This window comes from Scyliorhinus torazame, chromosome X (genome assembly GCF_047496885.1).
Source record: "Scyliorhinus torazame isolate Kashiwa2021f chromosome X, sScyTor2.1, whole genome shotgun sequence".
NCBI lineage: Eukaryota > Metazoa > Chordata > Chondrichthyes > Carcharhiniformes > Scyliorhinidae > Scyliorhinus > Scyliorhinus torazame.
The window spans coordinates 3,117,954-3,138,269 of record NC_092738.1 but is presented as its reverse complement, the minus strand read 5'-3'; the positions used below and the strand labels follow the sequence as shown (position 1 = coordinate 3,138,269).

At 53.4% G+C, this 20,316-nt stretch overlaps 1 protein-coding gene across 1 annotated transcript in view; it reads left to right on the top strand.

Annotated features, from left to right (window-relative positions):
* LOC140405323 (5,6-dihydroxyindole-2-carboxylic acid oxidase-like) overlaps window positions 1-4,490 on the top strand; it is a 5,905-nt gene extending 1,415 nt beyond the window's left edge. Inside the window, exons 2-3 of the mRNA XM_072493614.1 lie at window positions 3,200-3,428; window positions 4,345-4,490. Of these exons, the coding sequence (XP_072349715.1) occupies window positions 3,200-3,428; window positions 4,345-4,490 (375 nt within the window). The remainder of the gene's footprint in view (window positions 1-3,199; window positions 3,429-4,344) is intronic.
* Window positions 4,491-20,316: the final 15,826 nt, after the last annotated feature.

Sequence of the window (20,316 nt, the reverse complement as noted above, 5' to 3'; positions counted from 1 at the left end):
TAACCCCGTACTGCACCTGTCCTGGGAGTGTTTGATGGGGACAGTGTAGAGGGAGCTTTACTCTGTATCTAACCCCGTGCTGTACCTGTCCTGGGAGTGTTTGATAGGGACAGTGTAGAGGGAGCTTTTCTCTGTATCTAACCCTGTGCTGTACCTGTCCTGGGAGTGTTTGATGGGGACAGTGTGGAGGGAGCTCTACTCTGTATCTAACCCCGTGCTGTACCTGTCCTGGGAGTGTTTGATGGGGACAGTGTAGAGGGAGCTTTACTCTATATCTAACCCCGTGCTGTCCCCGTCCTGGGAGTGTTTGATGGGGACAGTGTACAGGGAGCTTTACTCGGTATCTAACCCCATGCTGTACCTGTCCTGGGAGTGCTTGATGGGGAAAGTGTAGAGGGAGCTTTCCTCTGTATCTAACCCCGTACTGCACCTGTCCTGGGAGTGTTTGATGGGGACAGTGTAGAGGGAGCTTTACTCTGTATCTAACCCCGTGCTGTACCTGTCGTGGGAGTGTTTGATGGAACATTATAGAGGGAGCTTTACTCTGTATCTAACCCTGTGCTGTACCTGTCCTGGGACTTTTTGATGGGGACAGTGTAAAGGGAGCTTTACTCTGTACCTAACCCTGGGCTGTACCTGTCCTGGGAGAGTTTGATGGGGACAGTGTAGAGGGAGCTTTACTCTGTATCTAACCCCGTGCTGTACCTGTCCTGGGAGAGTTTGATGGGGACAGTGTAGAGGGAGCTTTACTCTGTATCTAACCCCGTGCGGTACCTGTCCGGGGGTTGTTTGATGGGGACAGTGTAGAGGGAGCTTTACTCTGTATCTGACCCCATGCTGTACCTGTCCAGGGAGTGTTTGATGGGGACAGTGTAGAGGGAGCTTTCCTCTGTATCTAACCCCGTGCTGTATCTGTGCTGGGACTTTGATGGGGAAAGTGTAGAGGGATCTTTACTCTGTATCTAACCCCGTGCTGTACCTGTCCTGGGAGAGTCTGACGGGGACAGTGTAGTGGGAGCTTTACTCTGTATCTAACCCTGTGCTGTACCTCTCCTGGGAGTGTTTGATGGGGACAGTGTGGAGGGAGCTCTGCTCTGTATCTAACCCCGTGCTGTACCTGTCCTGGGAGTGTTTGATGGGAACAGTGTAGAGGGAGCTTTACTCTGTATCTAAACCTGTGCTGTACCTGTCCTGGGACTTTTTGATGGGGACAGTGTAAAGGGAGCTTTACTCTGTATCTAACCCCGTGCTGTACCTGTCCTGGGAGTGTTTGATGGGGACAGTGTAGAGGGATCTTTACTCTGTATCTAACCCCGTGCTGTACCTGTCCTGGGAGTGTTTGATGGGGACAGTGTAGAAGGAGCTTTACTCTGTATCTAACCCCGTGCTGTACCTGTCCTGGGAGTGTTTGATGGGGACAGTGTAGAGGGAGATTTACTCTGTATCTAATCCCGTGCTGTACCTGCCCTGGGAGTGTTTGATGGGGACAGTGTAGAGGGAGCTTGACTCTGTACCTAACCCTGGCTGTACCTGTCCTGGGAGTGTTTGATGGGGACAGTGTAAAGGAAGCTCTACTCTGTAGCTAACCCCGTGCTGTACCTGTCCTGGGAGTGTTTGATGGGGACAGTGTAGAGGGAGCTTGACTCTGTATCTAACCCCGTGCTGTACCTGTCCTGGGAGAGTTTGATGGGGACAGTGTAGAGGGATCTTTACTCTGTATCTAACCCCGTGCTGTACCTGTCCTGGGAGTGTTTGATGGGGACAGTGTAGAGGGAGCTTTACTCTGTATCTAACCCCGTGCTGTACCTGTCCTGGGAGTGTTTGATGGGGACAGTGTAGAGGGAGCTTTACTCTGTATCTAACCCCGTGCTGTACCTGTCCTGGGAGTGTTTGATGGGGACAGTGTAGAGGGAGCTTTACTCTGTATCTCACCCCGTGCTGTACCTGTCCTGGGAGTGTTTGATGGGGACAGTGTAGAAGGAGCTTTACTCTGTATCTAACCCCGTGCTGTACCTGTCCTGGGAGTGTTTGATGGGGACAGTGTAGAGAGAGCTTTACTCTGTATCTAACCCCATGCTGTACCTGTCCTGGGAGTGTTTGATGGGGACAGTGTAGAAGGAGCTTTACTCTGTATCTAACCCCGTGCTGTACCTGTCCTGGGAGTGTTTGATGGGGACAGTGTAGAGGGAGATTTACTCTGTATCTAATCCCGTGCTGTACTTGCCCTGGGAGTGTTTGATGGGGACAGTGTAGAGGGAGCTTGACTCTGTACCTAACCCTGGCTGTACCTGTCCTGGGAGTGTTTGATGGGGACAGTGTAAAGGGAGCTCTACTCTGTATCTAACCCCGTGCTGTACCTGTCCTGGGAGAGTTTGATGGGGACAGTGTAGAGGAAGCTTTTACTCTGTATCTAACCCCGTGCTGTACCTGTCCTGGGAGTGTTTGATGGGGACAGTGTAGAGGGAGATTTACTCTGTATCTAACCCCGTGCTGTACCTGTCCTGGGAGTGTTTGATGGGGACAGTGTAGAGGGAGCTTTACTCTGTATCTCACCCCGTGCTGTACCTGTCCTGGGAGTGTTTGATGGGGACAGTGTAGAAGGAGCTTTACTCTGTATCTAACCCCGTGCTGTACCTGTCCTGGGAGTGTTTGATGGGGACAGTGTAGAGAGAGCTTTACTCTGTATCTAACCCCATGCTGTACCTGTCCTGGGAGTGTTTGATGGAGACAGTGTAGAAGGAGCTTTACTCTGTATCTAACCCCGTGCTGTACCTGTCCTGGGAGTGTTTGATGGGGACAGTGTAGAGGGAGCTTTACTCTGTGTCTAATCCCGTGCTGTACCTGCCCTGGGAGTGTTTGATGGGGACAGTGTAGAGGGAGCTTGACTCTGTACCTAACCCTGGGCTGTACCTGTCCTGGGAGTGTTTGATGGGGACAGTGTAGAGGGAGCTTTACTCTGTATCTAACCCCGTGCTGTACCTGTCCTGGGAGTGTTTGATGGGGACAGTGTAGAAGGAGCTTTACTCTGTATCTAACCCCGTGCTGTACCTGTCCTGGGAGTGTTTGATGGGGACAGTGTAGAAGGAGCTTTACTCTGTATCTAACCCCCTGCTGTACCTGTCCTGGGAGTGTTTGATGGGGACAGTGTAGAAGGAGCTTTACTCTGTATCTAACCCGTGAGTTTCTCTTTTTCTCTCAGACACAATGCACAAACGATCGTGAATATGTGGACAGCATGGATGTGGTTTGTGCGCCCGGGTGCGGGCAGTTAATTTACCGCTTGAATGGAGCGGGATTGGAATTTAGACCCCCCTTGTTCAATGGCCTTCCTACCAAGCAAGATTACGATGCCTGCTTCCGACTTTCCGTCTTCGACCGTCCGCCTTATAATGAGAATGCAACTTTTTGTTTTCGCAATGCGCTGGAGGGTATGGTATTGTCGGGGTTGTTACGGGTTGTGTTGACGGTCAAGGCGGGGTGTTCAGCGGTGGGGGGGGGGGCGCCCACTCCCAGCAGGTGGATTCTGGGTAACACTGGTGCTCTGTTGCAGTCGGAGGCCGTTGAGTCCTCCTCAGTGTGGGGAAGATTCACCTGTGGCGGAGAGAGGCAACGCATGTCCTCGAATCCCGCTATCCATGCCACCTGGGAACGCCACACTCACCTGCTGCAATCCCCCCTCCCGTTCCTCCCCGTCCATACCGTCCTGCCGGTTATCACGCGTCACACGAACATTCGAGTCATTTCCAAACACGAGGAGAGGTTTCAACAAATGAGGTGAGAATTAAAGCCACCCCCCGGCCCCCCCGCCTCTGGAAACCTCGAGAAGCCCGTTGCCAATCTGTACACCCCTGTGTCCCGCCAGGCATCTCACTATCCTATCAGTTATGGGGGAACCCTGCTTTGTATCGCCGCCCCAACTGGTCCAGCCTCAAGCTTCACCGAATGTAACTGCATCCGCCGCTTCCCTGCCCACTCGGTCAAGGGACTTCTGGGGAGGGAGGGGCTGACGAGGGTCTGACTTGGAGGGACAAGCACGTGACGGGAGGGCAGTTTGATGTAAAGAGGGGATTGCTGCCCCATTCACGGCTGACAGCACGGGGGCAGGTGGGGCGGGGGGGGGGGGAGGGGGGGAGGGGGGGGTGGTTATGGGCCCAGGGTCCATTCCGAACGCACCCTCCCATCCGTTCGTCCAGGGAATTGCTGGCACATGGGAGGGAGGAGAAAGCTCGGAATTGAGCTCCAAGTTCCTTGGAGAGGCAGGGAGGTGTTACTGGCCTCTATAGGCCCCCAACATGCTCAGCTCTTTAACCTCTCTTCCTCTGGCTCTCTCTCTCTCTCTCCCAGGATTCATAGATCCAAAGAGTCCGTGCCAAAGGGGTTTTTCCATGCACATCGCCGTCCACGTGTTCTTGGGCGGGACGCAGCGGTTGCCCTCCGAGTCGGCCAATGACCCTCTCTTCCCGTCCATCCATGTTAACGTTGACAAGTGAGTGAAACTGTGTCTTTTCTCCCTGGGTCAGTCCGCGTCCTGATCTAGTTGTTCCCTGCACTGTGGGAGCTATCGCCATTACTCGCCTTCCCCATCCTGAATCGCCCCGAGATTCAGACCCCAATAAGGGCACTGTGTACAGTACTGGTCTGGTTAGACCACACTGGGAGCACTGTGTACAGTACTGGTCTGGTTAGACCACACTGGCAGCACTGTGTACAGATCTGGTCTGGTTAGACCACACTGGGAGGACTGTGTACAGTTCTGGTCTGGTTAGACCACACTGGGAGCACTGTGTACAGTTCTGGTCTGGTTAGACCACACTGGGAGCACTGTGTACAGTTCTGGTCTGGTTAGACCACACTGGGAGCACTGTGTACAGTTCTGGTCTGGTTAGACCACACTGGGAGCACTGTGTACAGTTCTGGTCTGGTTAGACCACACTGGGAGCACTGTGTACAGTTCTGGTCTGGTTAGACCACACTGGGAGCACTGTGTACAGTTCTGGTCTGGTTAGACCACACTGGGAGCACTGTGTACAGTACTGGTCTGGTTAGACCACACTGGCAGCACTGTGTACAGTTCTGGTCTGGTTAGACCACACTGGGAGCACTGTGTACAGTACTGGTCTGGTTAGACCACACTGGCAGCACTGTGTACAGTTCTGGTCTGGTTAGACCACTCTGGGAGCGCTGTGTACAGTACTGGTCTGGTTAGACCACACTGGGAGCACTGTGTACAGTTCTGGTCCGGTTAGACCACACTGGGAGCGCTGTGTACAGTTCTGGTCTGGTTAGACCACACTGGGAGCACTGTGTACAGTTCTGGTCTGGTTAGACCACACCGGGAGCACTGTGTACAGTACTGGTCTGGTTAGACCACACTGGGAGCACTGTGTACAGTACTGGTCTGGTTAGACCACACTGGGAGCACTGTGTACAGTTCTGGTCTGGTTAGACCACACTGGGAGCGCTGTGTACAGTACTGGTCTGGTTAGACCTCACTGGGAGCGCTGTGTACAGTACTGGTCTGGTTAGACCACACTGGGAGCACTGTGTACAGTTCTGGTCTGGTTAGACCACACTGGGAGCACTGTGTACAATTCTGGTCTGGTTAGACCACACTGGGAGCACTGTGTACAGTTCTGGTCTGGTTCGACCACACTGGGAGCACTGTGTACAGTTCTGGTCTGGTTAGACCACACTGGGAGCTCTGTGTACAGTTCTGGTCTGGTTAGACCACACTCGGAGCGCTGTGTACAGTACTGGTCTGGTTAGACCACACTGGGAGCGCTGTGTACAGTTCTGGTCTGGTTAGACCACACTGGGAGCACTGTGTACAGTTCTGGTCTGGTTAGATCACACTGGGAGCGCTGTGTCCAGTTCTGGTCTGGTTAGACCACACTGGGAGCACTCTGTACAGTTCTGGTCTGGTTAGACCACACTGGGAGCGCTGTGTACAGTTCTGGTCTGGTTAGACCACACTGGGAGCACTGTGTACAGTACTGGTCTGGTTAGACCACACTGGGAGCGCTGTGTACAGTTCTGGTCCGGTTAGACCACACTGGGAGCACTGTGTACAGTTCTGGTCTGGTTAGACCACACTGGGAGCGCTGTGTACAGCTCTGGTCTGGTTAGACCACACTCAGAGCGCTGTGTACAGTACTGGTCTGGTTAGACCACACTGGGAGCGCTGTGTACAGTTCTGGTCTGGTTAGACCACACTGGGAGCACTGTGTACAGTTCTGGTCTGGTTAGACCACACTGGGAGCGCTGTGTCCAGTTCTGGTCTGGTTAGACCACACTGGGAGCACTCTGTACAGTTCTGGTCTGGTTAGACCACACTGGGAGCGCTGTGTACAGTTCTGGTCTGGTTAGACCACACTGGGAGCACTGTGTACAGTACTGGTCTGGTTAGACCACACTGGGAGCGCTGTGTACAGTTCTGGTCCGGTTAGACCACACTGGGAGCACTGTGTACAGTTCTGGTCTGGTTAGACCACACTGGGAGCACTGTGTACAGTTCTGGTCTGGTTAGTCCACACTGGGAGCACTGTGTTCAGTACTGGTCTGGTTAGACAACACTGGGAGCACTGTGTACAGTTCTGGTCTGGTTAGACCACACTGGGAGCGCTGTGTACAGTACTGGTCTGGTTAGACCACACTGGGAGCACTGTGTACAGTTCTGGTCTGGTTAGACCACACTGGGAGCACTGTGTACAGTTCTGGTCTGGTTAGACCACACTGGGAGCGCTGTGTACAGTACTTGTCTGGTTAGACCACACTGGGAGCGCTGTGTACAGTTCTGGTCTGGTTAGACCACACTGGGAGCGCTGTGTACAGTTCTGGTCTGGTTAGACCACACTGGGAGCGCTGTGTACAGTTCTGGTCTGGTTAGACCACACTGGGAGCACTGTGTACAGCACTGGTCTGGTTAGACCACACTGGGAGCGCTGTGTACAGTTCTGGTCTGGTTAGACCACACTGGGAGCACTGTGTACAGTACTGGTCTGGTTAGACCACACTGGGAGGACTGTGTACAGTACTGGTCTGGTTAGACCACACTGGGAGCGCTGTGTACAGTTCTGGTCTGGTTAGACCACACTGGGAGCTCTGTGTACAGTTCTGGTCTGGCTAGACCACACTGGGAGCACTGTGTACAGTTCTGTTCTGGTTAGACCTCACTGGGAGTGCTGTGTACAGTTCTGGTCTGGTTAGACCACACTGGGAGCTCTGTGTACAGTTCTAGTCTGGCTAGACCACACTGGGAGCACTGTGTACAGTTCTGGTCTGGTTAGACCACACTGGGAGCACTGTGTACAGTTCTGGTCTGCTTAGACCTCACTGGGAGCATTATGTACAGTACTGGTCTGGTTAGACCACACTGGCAGCACTGTGTACAGTACTGGTATGGTTAGACCACACAGGCAGCAATGTGTACAGTTCTGGTCTGGTTAGACCACACTGGGAGTGCTGTGCACAGTTCTGGTCTGGTTAGACCACACTGGGAGCGCTGTGTACAGTTCTGGTCTGGTTAGACCACACTGGGAGCAGTGTGTATAGTTCTGGTCTGGTTAGACCACACTGGGAGCACTGTGCACAGTTCTGGTCTGGTTAGACCACTCTGGGAGGACTGTGTACAGTTCACGTCTGGTTAGACCACCCTGGGAGCGCTGTGTACAGTACTGGTCTGGTTAGACCACACTTGGAGCGCTGTGTACAGTTAAGGTCTCGTTAGAGCACACTGGGAGCACTGTGTACAGTTCTGGTCTGGTTAGACCACACTGGGAGCACTGTGTACAGTTCTGGTCCGGTTAGACCACACTGGGAGCACTGTGTACAGCTCTGATCTGGTTAGACCACACTGGGAGCGCTGTGTACAGTTCTGGTCTGGTTAGACCACACTGGGAGCACTGTGTACAGTTCTGGTCTGGTTAGACCACACTGGGAGCGCTGTGTACATTTCTGCTCTGGTTAGACCACACTGGCAGCACTGTGTACAGTTCTGATCTGGTTAGACCGCACTGGGAGCACTGTGTACAGTTCTGGTCTGGTTAGACCATACTGGGAGCACTGTGTACAGTACTGGTCTGGTTAGACCACACTGGGAGCACTGTGTACAGTTCTGGTCTGGTTAGACCGCTCTGGGAGCACTGTGTACAGTTCTGGTCTGGTTACACCGCACTGGGAGCACTGTGTACAGTTCTGGTCTGGTTACACCACACTGGGAGCGCTGTGTACAGTACTGGTCTGGTTAGACCACACTGGGAGCACTGTGTACAGTTCTGGTCTGGTTAGACCACTCTGGGAGCACTGTGTACAGTTTTGGTCTGGTTACACCGCACTGGGAGCACTGTGTACAGTTCTGGTCTGGTTAGACCACACTGGGAGCACTGTGTACAGTTCTGGTCTGGTTACACCGCACTGGGAGCACTGTGTACAGTTCTGGTCTGGTTAGACCACACTGGGAGCGCTGTGTACAGTTTTGGTCTGGTTACACCGCACTGGGAGCACTGTGTACAGTTCTGGTCTGGTTAGACCACACTGGGAGCGCTGTGTACAGTACTGGTCTGGTTAGACCACACTGGGAGCACTGTGTACAGTTCTGGTCTGGTTAGACCACTCTGGGAGCACTGTGTACAGTTCTGGTCTGGTTACACCGCACTGGGAGCACTGTGTACAGTTCTGGTCTGGTTACACCACACTGGCAGCGCTGTGTACAGTACTGGTCTGGTTAGACCACACTGGGAGCACTGTGTACAGTTCTGGTCTGGTTAGACCACTCTGGGAGCACTGTGTACAGTTTTGGTCTGGTTACACCGCACTGGGAGCACAGTGTACAGTTCTGGTCTGGTTAGACCACACTGGCAGCGCTGTGTACAGTTCTGGTCTGGTTAGACCACACTGGGAGCACTGTGTACAGTTCAGGTCTGGTTAGACCACACTGGGAGCGCTGTGTACAGTTCTGGTCTGGTTAGACCACACTGGGAGCGCTATGTACAGTACTGGTCTGGTTAGACCGCACTGGGAGCACTGTGTACAGTTCTGGTCTGGTTAGACCACACTGGGAGCACTGTGTACAGTTCTGGTCTGGTTAGACCACACTGGGAGCACTGTGTACAGTACTGGTCTGGTTAGACCACACTGGGAGCACTGTGTACAGTACTGGTCTGGTTAGACCGCACTGGGAGCACTGTGTACAGTACTGGTCTGGTTAGACCGCACTGGGAGCACTGTGTACAGTTCTGGTCTGGTTAGACCACACTGGGAGCACTGTGTACAGTTCAGGTCTGGTTAGACCACACTGGGAGCACTGTGTACAGTACTGGTCTGGTTAGACCACACTGGGAGCACTGTGTACAGTTCTGGTCCGGTTAGACCACACTGGGAGCGCTGTGTACAGTTCTGGTCTGGTTAGACCACACTGGGAGCACTGTGTACAGTTCTGGTCTGGTTAGACCACACCGGGAGCACTGTGTACAGTACTGGTCTGGTTAGACCACACTGGGAGCACTGTGTACAGTACTGGTCTGGTTAGACCACACTGGGAGCGCTGTGTACAGTTCTGGTCTGGTTAGACCACACTGGGAGCACTGTGTACAGTTCTGGTCCGGTTAGACCACACTGGGAGCGCTGTGTACAGTTCTGGTCTGGTTAGACCACACTGGGAGCACTGTGTACAGTTCTGGTCTGGTTAGACCACACCGGGAGCACTGTGTACAGTACTGGTCTGGTTAGACCACACTGGGAGCACTGTGTACAGTACTGGTCTGGTTAGACCACACTGGGAGCGCTGTGTACAGTTCTGGTCTGGTTAGACCACACTGGGAGCGCTGTGTACAGTACTGGTCTGGTTAGACCTCACTGGGAGCGCTGTGTACAGTACTGGTCTGGTTAGACCACACTGGGAGCACTGTGTACAGTTCTGGTCTGGTTAGACCACACTGGGAGCACTGTGTACAATTCTGGTCTGGTTAGACCACACTGGGAGCACTGTGTACAGTTCTGGTCTGGTTCGACCACACTGGGAGCACTGTGTACAGTTCTGGTCTGGTTAGACCACACTGGGAGCTCTGTGTACAGTTCTGGTCTGGTTAGACCACACTCGGAGCGCTGTGTACAGTACTGGTCTGGTTAGACCACACTGGGAGCGCTGTGTACAGTTCTGGTCTGGTTAGACCACACTGGGAGCACTGTGTACAGTTCTGGTCTGGTTAGATCACACTGGGAGCGCTGTGTCCAGTTCTGGTCTGGTTAGACCACACTGGGAGCGCTGTGTACAGTTCTGGTCTGGTTAGACCACACTGGGAGCACTGTGTACAGTACTGGTCTGGTTAGACCACACTGGGAGCACTGTGTACAGTACTGGTCTGGTTAGACCACACTGGGAGCGCTGTGTACAGTTCTGGTCCGGTTAGACCACACTGGGAGCGCTGTGTACAGCTCTGGTCTGGTTAGACCACACTCAGAGCGCTGTGTACAGTACTGGTCTGGTTAGACCACACTGGGAGCGCTGTGTACAGTTCTGGTCTGGTTAGACCACACTGGGAGCACTGTGTACAGTTCTGGTCTGGTTAGACCACACTGGGAGCGCTGTGTCCAGTTCTGGTCTGGTTAGACCACACTGGGAGCACTCTGTACACTTCTGGTCTGGTTAGACCACACTGGGAGCGCTGTGTACAGTTCTGGTCTGGTTAGACCACACTGGGAGCACTGTGTACAGTTCTGGTCTGCTTAGACCTCACTGGGAGCATTATGTACAGTACTGGTCTGGTTAGACCACACTGGCAGCACTGTGTACAGTACTGGTATGGTTAGACCACACAGGCAGCAATGTGTACAGTTCTGGTCTGGTTAGACCACACTGGGAGTGCTGTGCACAGTTCTGGTCTGGTTAGACCACACTGGGAGCGCTGTGTACAGTTCTGGTCTGGTTAGACCACACTGGGAGCGCTGTGTACAGTTCTGGTCTGGTTAGACCACACTGGGAGCAGTGTGTATAGTTCTGGTCTGGTTAGACCACACTGGGAGCACTGTGCACAGTTCTGGTCTGGTTAGACCACCCTGGGAGCGCTGTGTACAGTACTGGTCTGGTTAGACCACACTTGGAGCGCTGTGTACAGTTAAGGTCTCGTTAGAGCACACTGGGAGCTCTGTGTACAGTTCTGGTCTGGTTAGACCACACTGGGAGCACTGTGTACAGTTCTGGTCCGGTTAGACCACACTGGGAGCACTGTGTACAGCTCTGATCTGGTTAGACCACACTGGGAGCGCTGTGTACAGTTCTGGTCTGGTTAGACCACACTGGGAGCACTGTGTACAGTTCTGGTCTGGTTAGACCACACTGGGAGCGCTGTGTACAGTTCTGGTCTGGTTAGACCACACTGGGAGCGCTGTGTACATTTCTGCTCTGGTTAGACCGCACTGGCAGCACTGTGTACAGTTCTGGTCTGGTTAGACCATACTGGGAGCACTGTGTACAGTACTGGTCTGGTTAGACCACACTGGGAGCACTGTGTACAGTTCTGGTCTGGTTAGACCACTCTGGGAGCACTGTGTACAGTTCTGGTCTGGTTACACCGCACTGGGAGCACTGTGTACAGTTCTGGTCTGGTTACACCACACTGGGAGCGCTGTGTACAGTACTGGTCTGGTTAGACCACACTGGGAGCACTGTGTACAGTTCTGGTCTGGTTAGACCACTCTGGGAGCACTGTGTACAGTTTTGGTCTGGTTACACCGCACTGGGAGCACTGTGTACAGTTCTGCTCTGGTTAGACCACACTGGGAGCACTGTGTACAGTTCTGGTCTGGTTACACCGCACTGGGAGCACTGTGTACAGTTCTGGTCTGGTTAGACCACACTGGGAGCGCTGTGTACAGTTTTGGTCTGGTTACACCGCACTGGGAGCACTGTGTACAGTTCTGGTCTGGTTAGACCACACTGGGAGCGCTGTGTACAGTACTGGTCTGGTTAGACCACACTGGGAGCACTGTGTACAGTTCTGGTCTGGTTAGACCACTCTGGGAGCACTGTGTACAGTTCTGGTCTGGTTACACCGCACTGGGAGCACTGTGTACAGTTCTGGTCTGGTTACACCACACTGGCAGCGCTGTGTACAGTACTGGTCTGGTTAGACCACACTGGGAGCACTGTGTACAGTTCTGGTCTGGTTAGACCACTCTGGGAGCACTGTGTACAGTTTTGGTCTGGTTACACCGCACTGGGAGCACAGTGTACAGTTCTGGTCTGGTTAGACCACACTGGCAGCGCTGTGTACAGTTCTGGTCTGGTTAGACCACACTGGGAGCACTGTGTACAGTTCAGGTCTGGTTAGACCACACTGGGAGCGCTGTGTACAGTTCTGGTCTGGTTAGACCACACTGGGAGCGCTATGTACAGTACTGGTCTGGTTAGACCACACTGGGAGCGCTGTGTACAGTACTGGTCTGGTTAGACCGCACTGGGAGCACTGTGTACAGTTCTGGTCTGGTTAGACCACACTGGGAGCACTGTGTACAGTTCTGGTCTGGTTAGACCACACTGGGAGCACTGTGTACAGTACTGGTCTGGTTAGACCACACTGGGAGCACTGTGTACAGTACTGGTCTGGTTAGACCGCACTGGGAGCACTGTGTACAGTTCTGGTCTGGTTAGACCACACTGGGAGCACTGTGTACAGTTCTGGTCTGGTTAGACCACACTGGGAGCACTGTGTACAGTTCAGGTCTGGTTAGACCACACTGGGAGCACTGTGTACAGTACTGGTCTGGTTAGACCACACTGGGAGCACTGTGTACAGTTCTGGTCCGGTTAGACCACACTGGGAGCGCTGTGTACAGTTCTGGTCCGGTTAGACCACACTGGGAGCACTGTGTACAGTTCTGGTCTGGTTAGACCACACCGGGAGCACTGTGTACAGTACTGGTCTGGTTAGACCACACTGGGAGCACTATGTACAGTACTGGTCTGGTTAGACCACACTGGGAGCACTGTGTACAGTTCTGGTCTGGTTAGACCACACTGGGAGCGCTGTGTACAGTACTGGTCTGGTTAGACCTCACTGGGAGCGCTGTGTACAGTACTGGTCTGGTTAGACCACACTGGGAGCACTGTGTACAGTTCTGGTCTGGTTAGACCACACTGGGAGCACTGTGTACAATTCTGGTCTGGTTAGACCACACTGGGAGCACTGTGTACAGTTCTGGTCTGGTTCGACCACACTGGGAGCACTGTGTACAGTTCTGGTCTGGTTAGACCACACTGGGAGCTCTGTGTACAGTTCTGGTCTGGTTAGACCACACTCGGAGCGCTGTGTACAGTACTGGTCTGGTTAGACCACACTGGGAGCGCTGTGTACAGTTCTGGTCTGGTTAGACCACACTGGGAGCACTGTGTACAGTTCTGGTCTGGTTAGATCACACTGGGAGCGCTGTGTCCAGTTCTGGTCTGGTTAGACCACACTGGGAGCACTCTGTACAGTTCTGGTCTGGTTAGACCACACTGGGAGCGCTGTGTACAGTTCTGGTCTGGTTAGACCACACTGGGAGCACTGTGTACAGTACTGGTCTGGTTAGACCACACTGGGAGCGCTGTGTACAGTTCTGGTCCGGTTAGACCACACTGGGAGCACTGTGTACAGTTCTGGTCTGGTTAGACCACACTGGGAGCGCTGTGTACGGCTCAGGTCTGGTTAGACCACCCTCAGAGCGCTGTGTACAGTACTGGTCTGGTTAGACCACACTGGGAGCGCTGTGTACAGTTCTGGTCTGGTTAGACCACACTGGGAGCACTGTGTACAGTTCTGGTCTGGTTAGACCACACTGGGAGCGCTGTGTCCAGTTCTGGTCTGGTTAGACCACACTGGGAGCACTCTGTACAGTTCTGGTCTGGTTAGACCACACTGGGAGCGCTGTGTACAGTTCTGGTCTGGTTAGACCACACTGGGAGCACTGTGTACAGTACTGGTCTGGTTAGACCACACTGGGAGCGCTGTGTACAGTTCTGGTCCGGTTAGACCACACTGGGAGCACTGTGTACAGTTCTGGTCTGGTTAGACCACACTGGGAGCACTGTGTACAGTTCTGGTCTGGTTAGTCCACACTGGGAGCACTGTGTTCAGTACTGGTCTGGTTAGACAACACTGGGAGCACTGTGTACAGTTCTGGTCTGGTTAGACCACACTGGGAGCGCTGTGTACAGTACTGGTCTGGTTAGACCACACTGGGAGCACTGTGTACAGTTCTGGTCTGGTTAGACCACACTGGGAGCACTGTGTACAGTTCTGGTCTGGTTAGACCACACTGGGAGCGCTGTGTACAGTACTTGTCTGGTTAGACCACACTGGGAGCGCTGTGTACAGTTCTGGTCTGGTTAGACCACACTGGGAGCGCTGTGTACAGTTCTGGTCTGGTTAGACCACACTGGGAGCGCTGTGTACAGTTCTGGTCTGGTTAGACCACACTGGGAGCACTGTGTACAGCACTGGTCTGGTTAGACCACACTGGGAGCGCTGTGTACAGCTCTGGTCTGGTTAGACCACACTGGGAGCACTGTGTACAGTACTGGTCTGGTTAGACCACACTGGGAGGACTGTGTACAGTACTGGTCTGGTTAGACCACACTGGGAGCGCTGTGTACAGTTCTGGTCTGGTTAGACCACACTGGGAGCTCTGTGTACAGTTCTGGTCTGGCTAGACCACACTGGGAGCACTGTGTACAGTTCTGTTCTGGTTAGACCTCACTGGGAGTGCTGTGTACAGTTCTGGTCTGATTAGACCACACTGGGAGCTCTGTGTACAGTTCTAGTCTGGCTAGACCACACTGGGAGCACTGTGTACAGTTCTGGTCTGGTTAGACCACACTGGGAGCACTGTGTACAGTTCTGGTCTGCTTAGACCTCACTGGGAGCATTATGTACAGTACTGGTCTGGTTAGACCACACTGGCAGCACTGTGTACAGTACTGGTATGGTTCGACCACACAGGCAGCAATGTGTACAGTTCTGGTCTGGTTAGACCACACTGGGAGTGCTGTGCACAGTTCTGGTCTGGTTAGACCACACTGGGAGCGCTGTGTACAGTTCTGGTCTGGTTAGACCACACTGGGAGCGCTGTGTACAGTTCTGGTCTGGTTAGACCACACTGGGAGCAGTGTGTATAGTTCTGGTCTGGTTAGACCACACTGGGAGCACTGTGCACAGTTCTGGTCTGGTTAGACCACTCTGGGAGGACTGTGTACAGTTCACGTCTGGTTAGACCACCCTGGGAGCGCTGTGTACAGTACTGGTCTGGTTAGACCACACTTGGAGCGCTGTGTACAGTTAAGGTCTCGTTAGAGCACACTGGGAGCTCTGTGTACAGTTCTGGTCTGGTTAGACCACACTGGGAGCACTGTGTACAGTTCTGGTCCGGTTAGACCACACTGGGAGCACTGTGTACAGCTCTGATCTGGTTAGACCACACTGGGAGCGCTGTGTACAGTTCTGGTCTGGTTAGACCACACTGGGAGCACTGTGTACAGTTCTGGTCTGGTTAGACCACACTGGGAGCGCTGTGTACATTTCTGCTCTGGTTAGACCACACTGGCAGCACTGTGTACAGTTCTGATCTGGTTAGACCGCACTGGGAGCACTGTGTACAGTTCTGGTCTGGTTAGACCATACTGGGAGCACTGTGTACAGTACTGGTCTGGTTAGACCACACTGGGAGCACTGTGTACAGTTCTGGTCTGGTTAGACCACTCTGGGAGCACTGTGTACAGTTCTGGTCTGGTTACACCGCACTGGGAGCACTGTGTACAGTTCTGGTCTGGTTACACCACACTGGGAGCGCTGTGTACAGTACTGGTCTGGTTAGACCACACTGGGAGCACTGTGTACAGTTCTGGTCTGGTTAGACCACTCTGGGAGCACTGTGTACAGTTTTGGTCTGGTTACACCGCACTGGGAGCACTGTGTACAGTTCTGGTCTGGTTAGACCACACTGGGAGCACTGTGTACAGTTCTGGTCTGGTTACACCGCACTGGGAGCACTGTGTACAGTTCTGGTCTGGTTAGACCACACTGGGAGCGCTGTGTACAGTTTTGGTCTGGTTACACCGCACTGGGAGCACTGTGTACAGTTCTGGTCTGGTTAGACCACACTGGGAGCGCTGTGTACAGTACTGGTCTGGTTAGACCACACTGGGAGCACTGTGTACAGTTCTGGTCTGGTTAGACCACTCTGGGAGCACTGTGTACAGTTCTGGTCTGGTTACACCGCACTGGGAGCACTGTGTACAGTTCTGGTCTGGTTACACCACACTGGCAGCCCTGTGTACAGTACTGGTCTGGTTAGACCACACTGGGAGCACTGTGTACAGTTCTGGTCTGGTTAGACCACTCTGGGAGCACTGTGTACAGTTTTGGTCTGGTTACACCGCACTGGGAGCACTGTGTACAGTTCTGGTCTGGTTAGACCACACTGGCAGCGCTGTGTACAGTTCTGGTCTGGTTAGACCACACTGGGAGCACTGTGTACAGTTCAGGTCTGGTTAGACCACACTGGGAGCGCTGTGTACAGTTCTGGTCTGGTTAGACCACACTGGGAGCGCTATGTACAGTACTGGTCTGGTTAGACCACACTGGGAGCGCTGTGTACAGTACTGGTCTGGTTAGACCGCACTGGGAGCACTGTGTACAGTTCTGGTCTGGTTAGACCACACTGGGAGCACTGTGTACAGTTCTGGTCTGGTTAGACCACACTGGGAGCACTGTGTACAGTACTGGTCTGGTTAGACCACACTGGGAGCACTGTGTACAGTACTGGTCTGGTTAGACCGCACTGGGAGCACTGTGTACAGTTCTGGTCTGGTTAGACCACACTGGGAGCACTGTGTACAGTTCTGGTCTGGTTAGACCACACTGGGAGCACTGTGTACAGTTCAGGTCTGGTTAGACCACACTGGGAGCACTGTGTACAGTTCTGGTCTGGTTAGACCACACTGGGAGCGCTATGTACAGTACTGGTCTGGTTAGACCACACTGGGAGCGCTGTGTACAGTACTGGTCTGGTTAGACCACACTGGGAGCACTGTGTACAGTACTGGTCTGGTTAGACCGCACTGGGAGCACTGTGTACAGTTCTGGTCTGGTTAGACCACACTGGGAGCGCTGTGTACAGTTCTGGTCTGGTTAGACCATACTGGGAGCACTGTGTACAGTTCTGGTCTGGTTAGACCACACTGGGAGCGCTGTGTACAATACTGGTCTGGTTAGACCACTCTGGGAGCACTGTGTCCAGTTCTGGTCTGGTTACACCGCACTGGGAGCACTGTGTACAGTTCTGGTCTGGTTAGACAACACTGGGAGCACTGTGTACAGTTCTGGTCTGGTTAGACCACACTGGGAGCACTGTGTACAGTTCTGGTCTGGTTAGACCACACTGGGAGCGCTGTGTACAGTTCTGGTCTGGTTAGACCACACTGGCAGCACTGTGTACAGTTCTGGTCTGGTTAGACCACACTGGGAGCGCTGTGTACAGTTCTGGTCTGGTTAGACCACACTGGGAGCACTGTGTACAGTTCTGGTCTGGTTAGACCACACTGGGAGTGCTGTGTACAGTTCTGGTCTGGTTAAACCACACTGGGAGCACTGTGTACAGTTCTGGTCTGGTTAGACCACACTGGGAGCGCTGTGTACAGTTCTGGTCTGGTTAGACCACACTGGGAGCACTGTGTACTGTGCTGGTCTGGTTAGACCACACTGGCAGCACTGTGTACAGTTCTGGTCTGGTTAGACCACACTGGGAGCGCTGTGTACAGTTCTGGTCTGGTTAGACCACACTGGGAGCACTGTGTACAGTTCTGGTCTGGTTAGACCACACTGGGAGTGCTGTGTACAGTTCTGGTCTGGTTAAACCACACTGGGAGCACTGTGTACAGTTCTGGTCTGGTTAGACCACACTGGGAGCGCTGTGTACAGTTCTGGTCTGGTTAGACCACACTGGGAGCACTGTGTACTGTGCTGGTCTGGTTAGACCACACTGGGAGCACTGTGTACAGTTCAGGTCTGGTTAGACCACACTGGGAGCACTGTGCATAGTTCTGGTCTGGTTAGACCACACTGCGAGCGCTATGTACAGTACTGGTCTGGTTAGACCACACTGGGAGCGCTGTGTACAGTTCTGGTCTGGTTAGACCACACTGGGAGCACTGTGTACAGTTCTGGTCTGGTTAGACCACACTGGGAGCGATGTGTACAGTTCTGTTCTGATTAGACCACACCGGGAGCACTGTGCACAGTTCTGGTCTGGTTAGACCACACTGGGAGCGCTGTGTACAGTTCTGGTCTGGTTAGACCACACTGGGAGCGCTGTGTACAGTACTGGTCTGGTTAGACCACACTGGGAGCACTGTGCACAGTTCTGGTCTGGTTAGACCACACTGGGAGCGCTGTGTACAGTTCTGGTCTGGTTAGACCACACTGCGAGCGCTGTGTGCAGTACTGGTCTGGTTAGACCACACTGGGAGCACTGTGTACAATTCTGGTCTGGTTAGACCACACTGGGAGCGCTGTGTACAGTTCTGGTCTGGTTAGACCACACTGGGAGCACTGTGTACAGTTCAGGTCTGGTTAGACCACACTGGGAGCACTGTGTACAGTTCTGGTCTGGTTAGACCACACTGGGAGCGCTATGTACAGTACTGGTCTGGTTAGACCACACTGGGAGCGCTGTGTACAGCACTGGTCTGGTTAGACCACACTGGGAGCACTGTGTACAGTACTGGTCTGGTTAGACCGCACTGGGAGCACTGTGTACAGTTCTGGTCTGGTTAGACCACACTGGGAGCGCTGTGTACAGTTCTGGTCTGGTTAGACCATACTGGGAGCACTGTGTACAGTACTGGTCTGGTTAGACCACTTGGGAGCACTGTGTACAGTTCTGGTCTGGTTACACCGCACTGGGAGCACTGTGTACAGTTCTGGCCTGGTTAGACAACACTGGGAGCACTGTGTACAGTTCTGGTCTGGTTAGACCACACTGGGAGCACTGTGTACAGTTCTGGTCTGGTTAGACCACACTGGGAGCGCTGTGTACAGTTCTGGTCTGGTTAGACCACACTGGCAGCACTGTGTACAGTTCTGGTCTGGTTAGACCACACTGGGAGCACTGTGTACAGTTCTGGTCTGGTTAGACCACACTGGGAGCACTGTGTACAGTTCTGGTCTGGTTAGACCACACTGGGAGCGCTGTGTACAGTTCTGGTCTGGTTAGACCACACTGGGAGCACTGTGTACTGTGCTGGTCTGGTTAGACCACACTGGGAGCACTGTGTACAGTTCAGGTCTGGTTAGACCACACTGGGAGCACTGTGCATAGTTCTGGTCTGGTTAGACCACACTGCGAGCGCTTTGTACAGTACTGGTCTGGTTAGACCACACTGGGAGCGCTGTGTACAGTTCTGGTCTGGTTAGACCACACTGGGAGCACTGTATACAGTTCTGGTCTGGTTAGACCACACTGGGAGCGCTGTGTACAGTTCTGTTCTGATTAGACCACACCGGGAGCACTGTGCACAGTTCTGGTCTGGATAGACCACACTGGGAGCGCTGTGTACAGTTCTGGTCTGGTTAGACCACACTGGGAGCGCTGTGTACAGTACTGGTCTGGTTAGACCACACTGGGAGCACTGTGCACAGTTCTGGTCTGGTTAGACCACACTGGGAGCGCTGTGTACAGTTCTGGTCTGGTTAGACCACACTGCGAGCGCTGTGTGCAGTACTGGTCTGGTTAGACCACACTGGGAGCACTGTGTACAATTCTGGTCTGGTTAGACCACACTGGGAGCGCTGTGTACAGTTCTGGTCTGGTTAGACCACACTGGGAGCACTGTGTACAGTACTGGGTCTGGTTAGACCACACTGGGAGCGCTGTGTACAGTATTGGTCTGGTTAGACCACACTGGGAGCACTGTGTACAGTTCAGGTCTGGTTAGACCACACTGGGAGCGCTGTGTACAGTTCTGGTCTGGTTAGACCACACTGGGAGGACTGTGTACAGTTCTGGTCTGGTTAGACCACACTGGGAGCGCTGTGTACAGTTCTGGTCTGGTTAGACCACACGGGGAGCACTGGGTACAGTACTGGTCTGGCTAGACCACACTGGGAGCACTGTGTACAGTACTGGTCTAGTTAGACCACACTGGGAGCACTGTATACAGTTCTGGTGTGGTTAGACCACACTGGGAGTGCTGAGTACAGTTCTGGTCTGGTTACACCACATTGGGAGCACTGTGTACAGTTCTGGTCTGGTTAGACCACACTGCGAGCACTGTATACAGTTCTG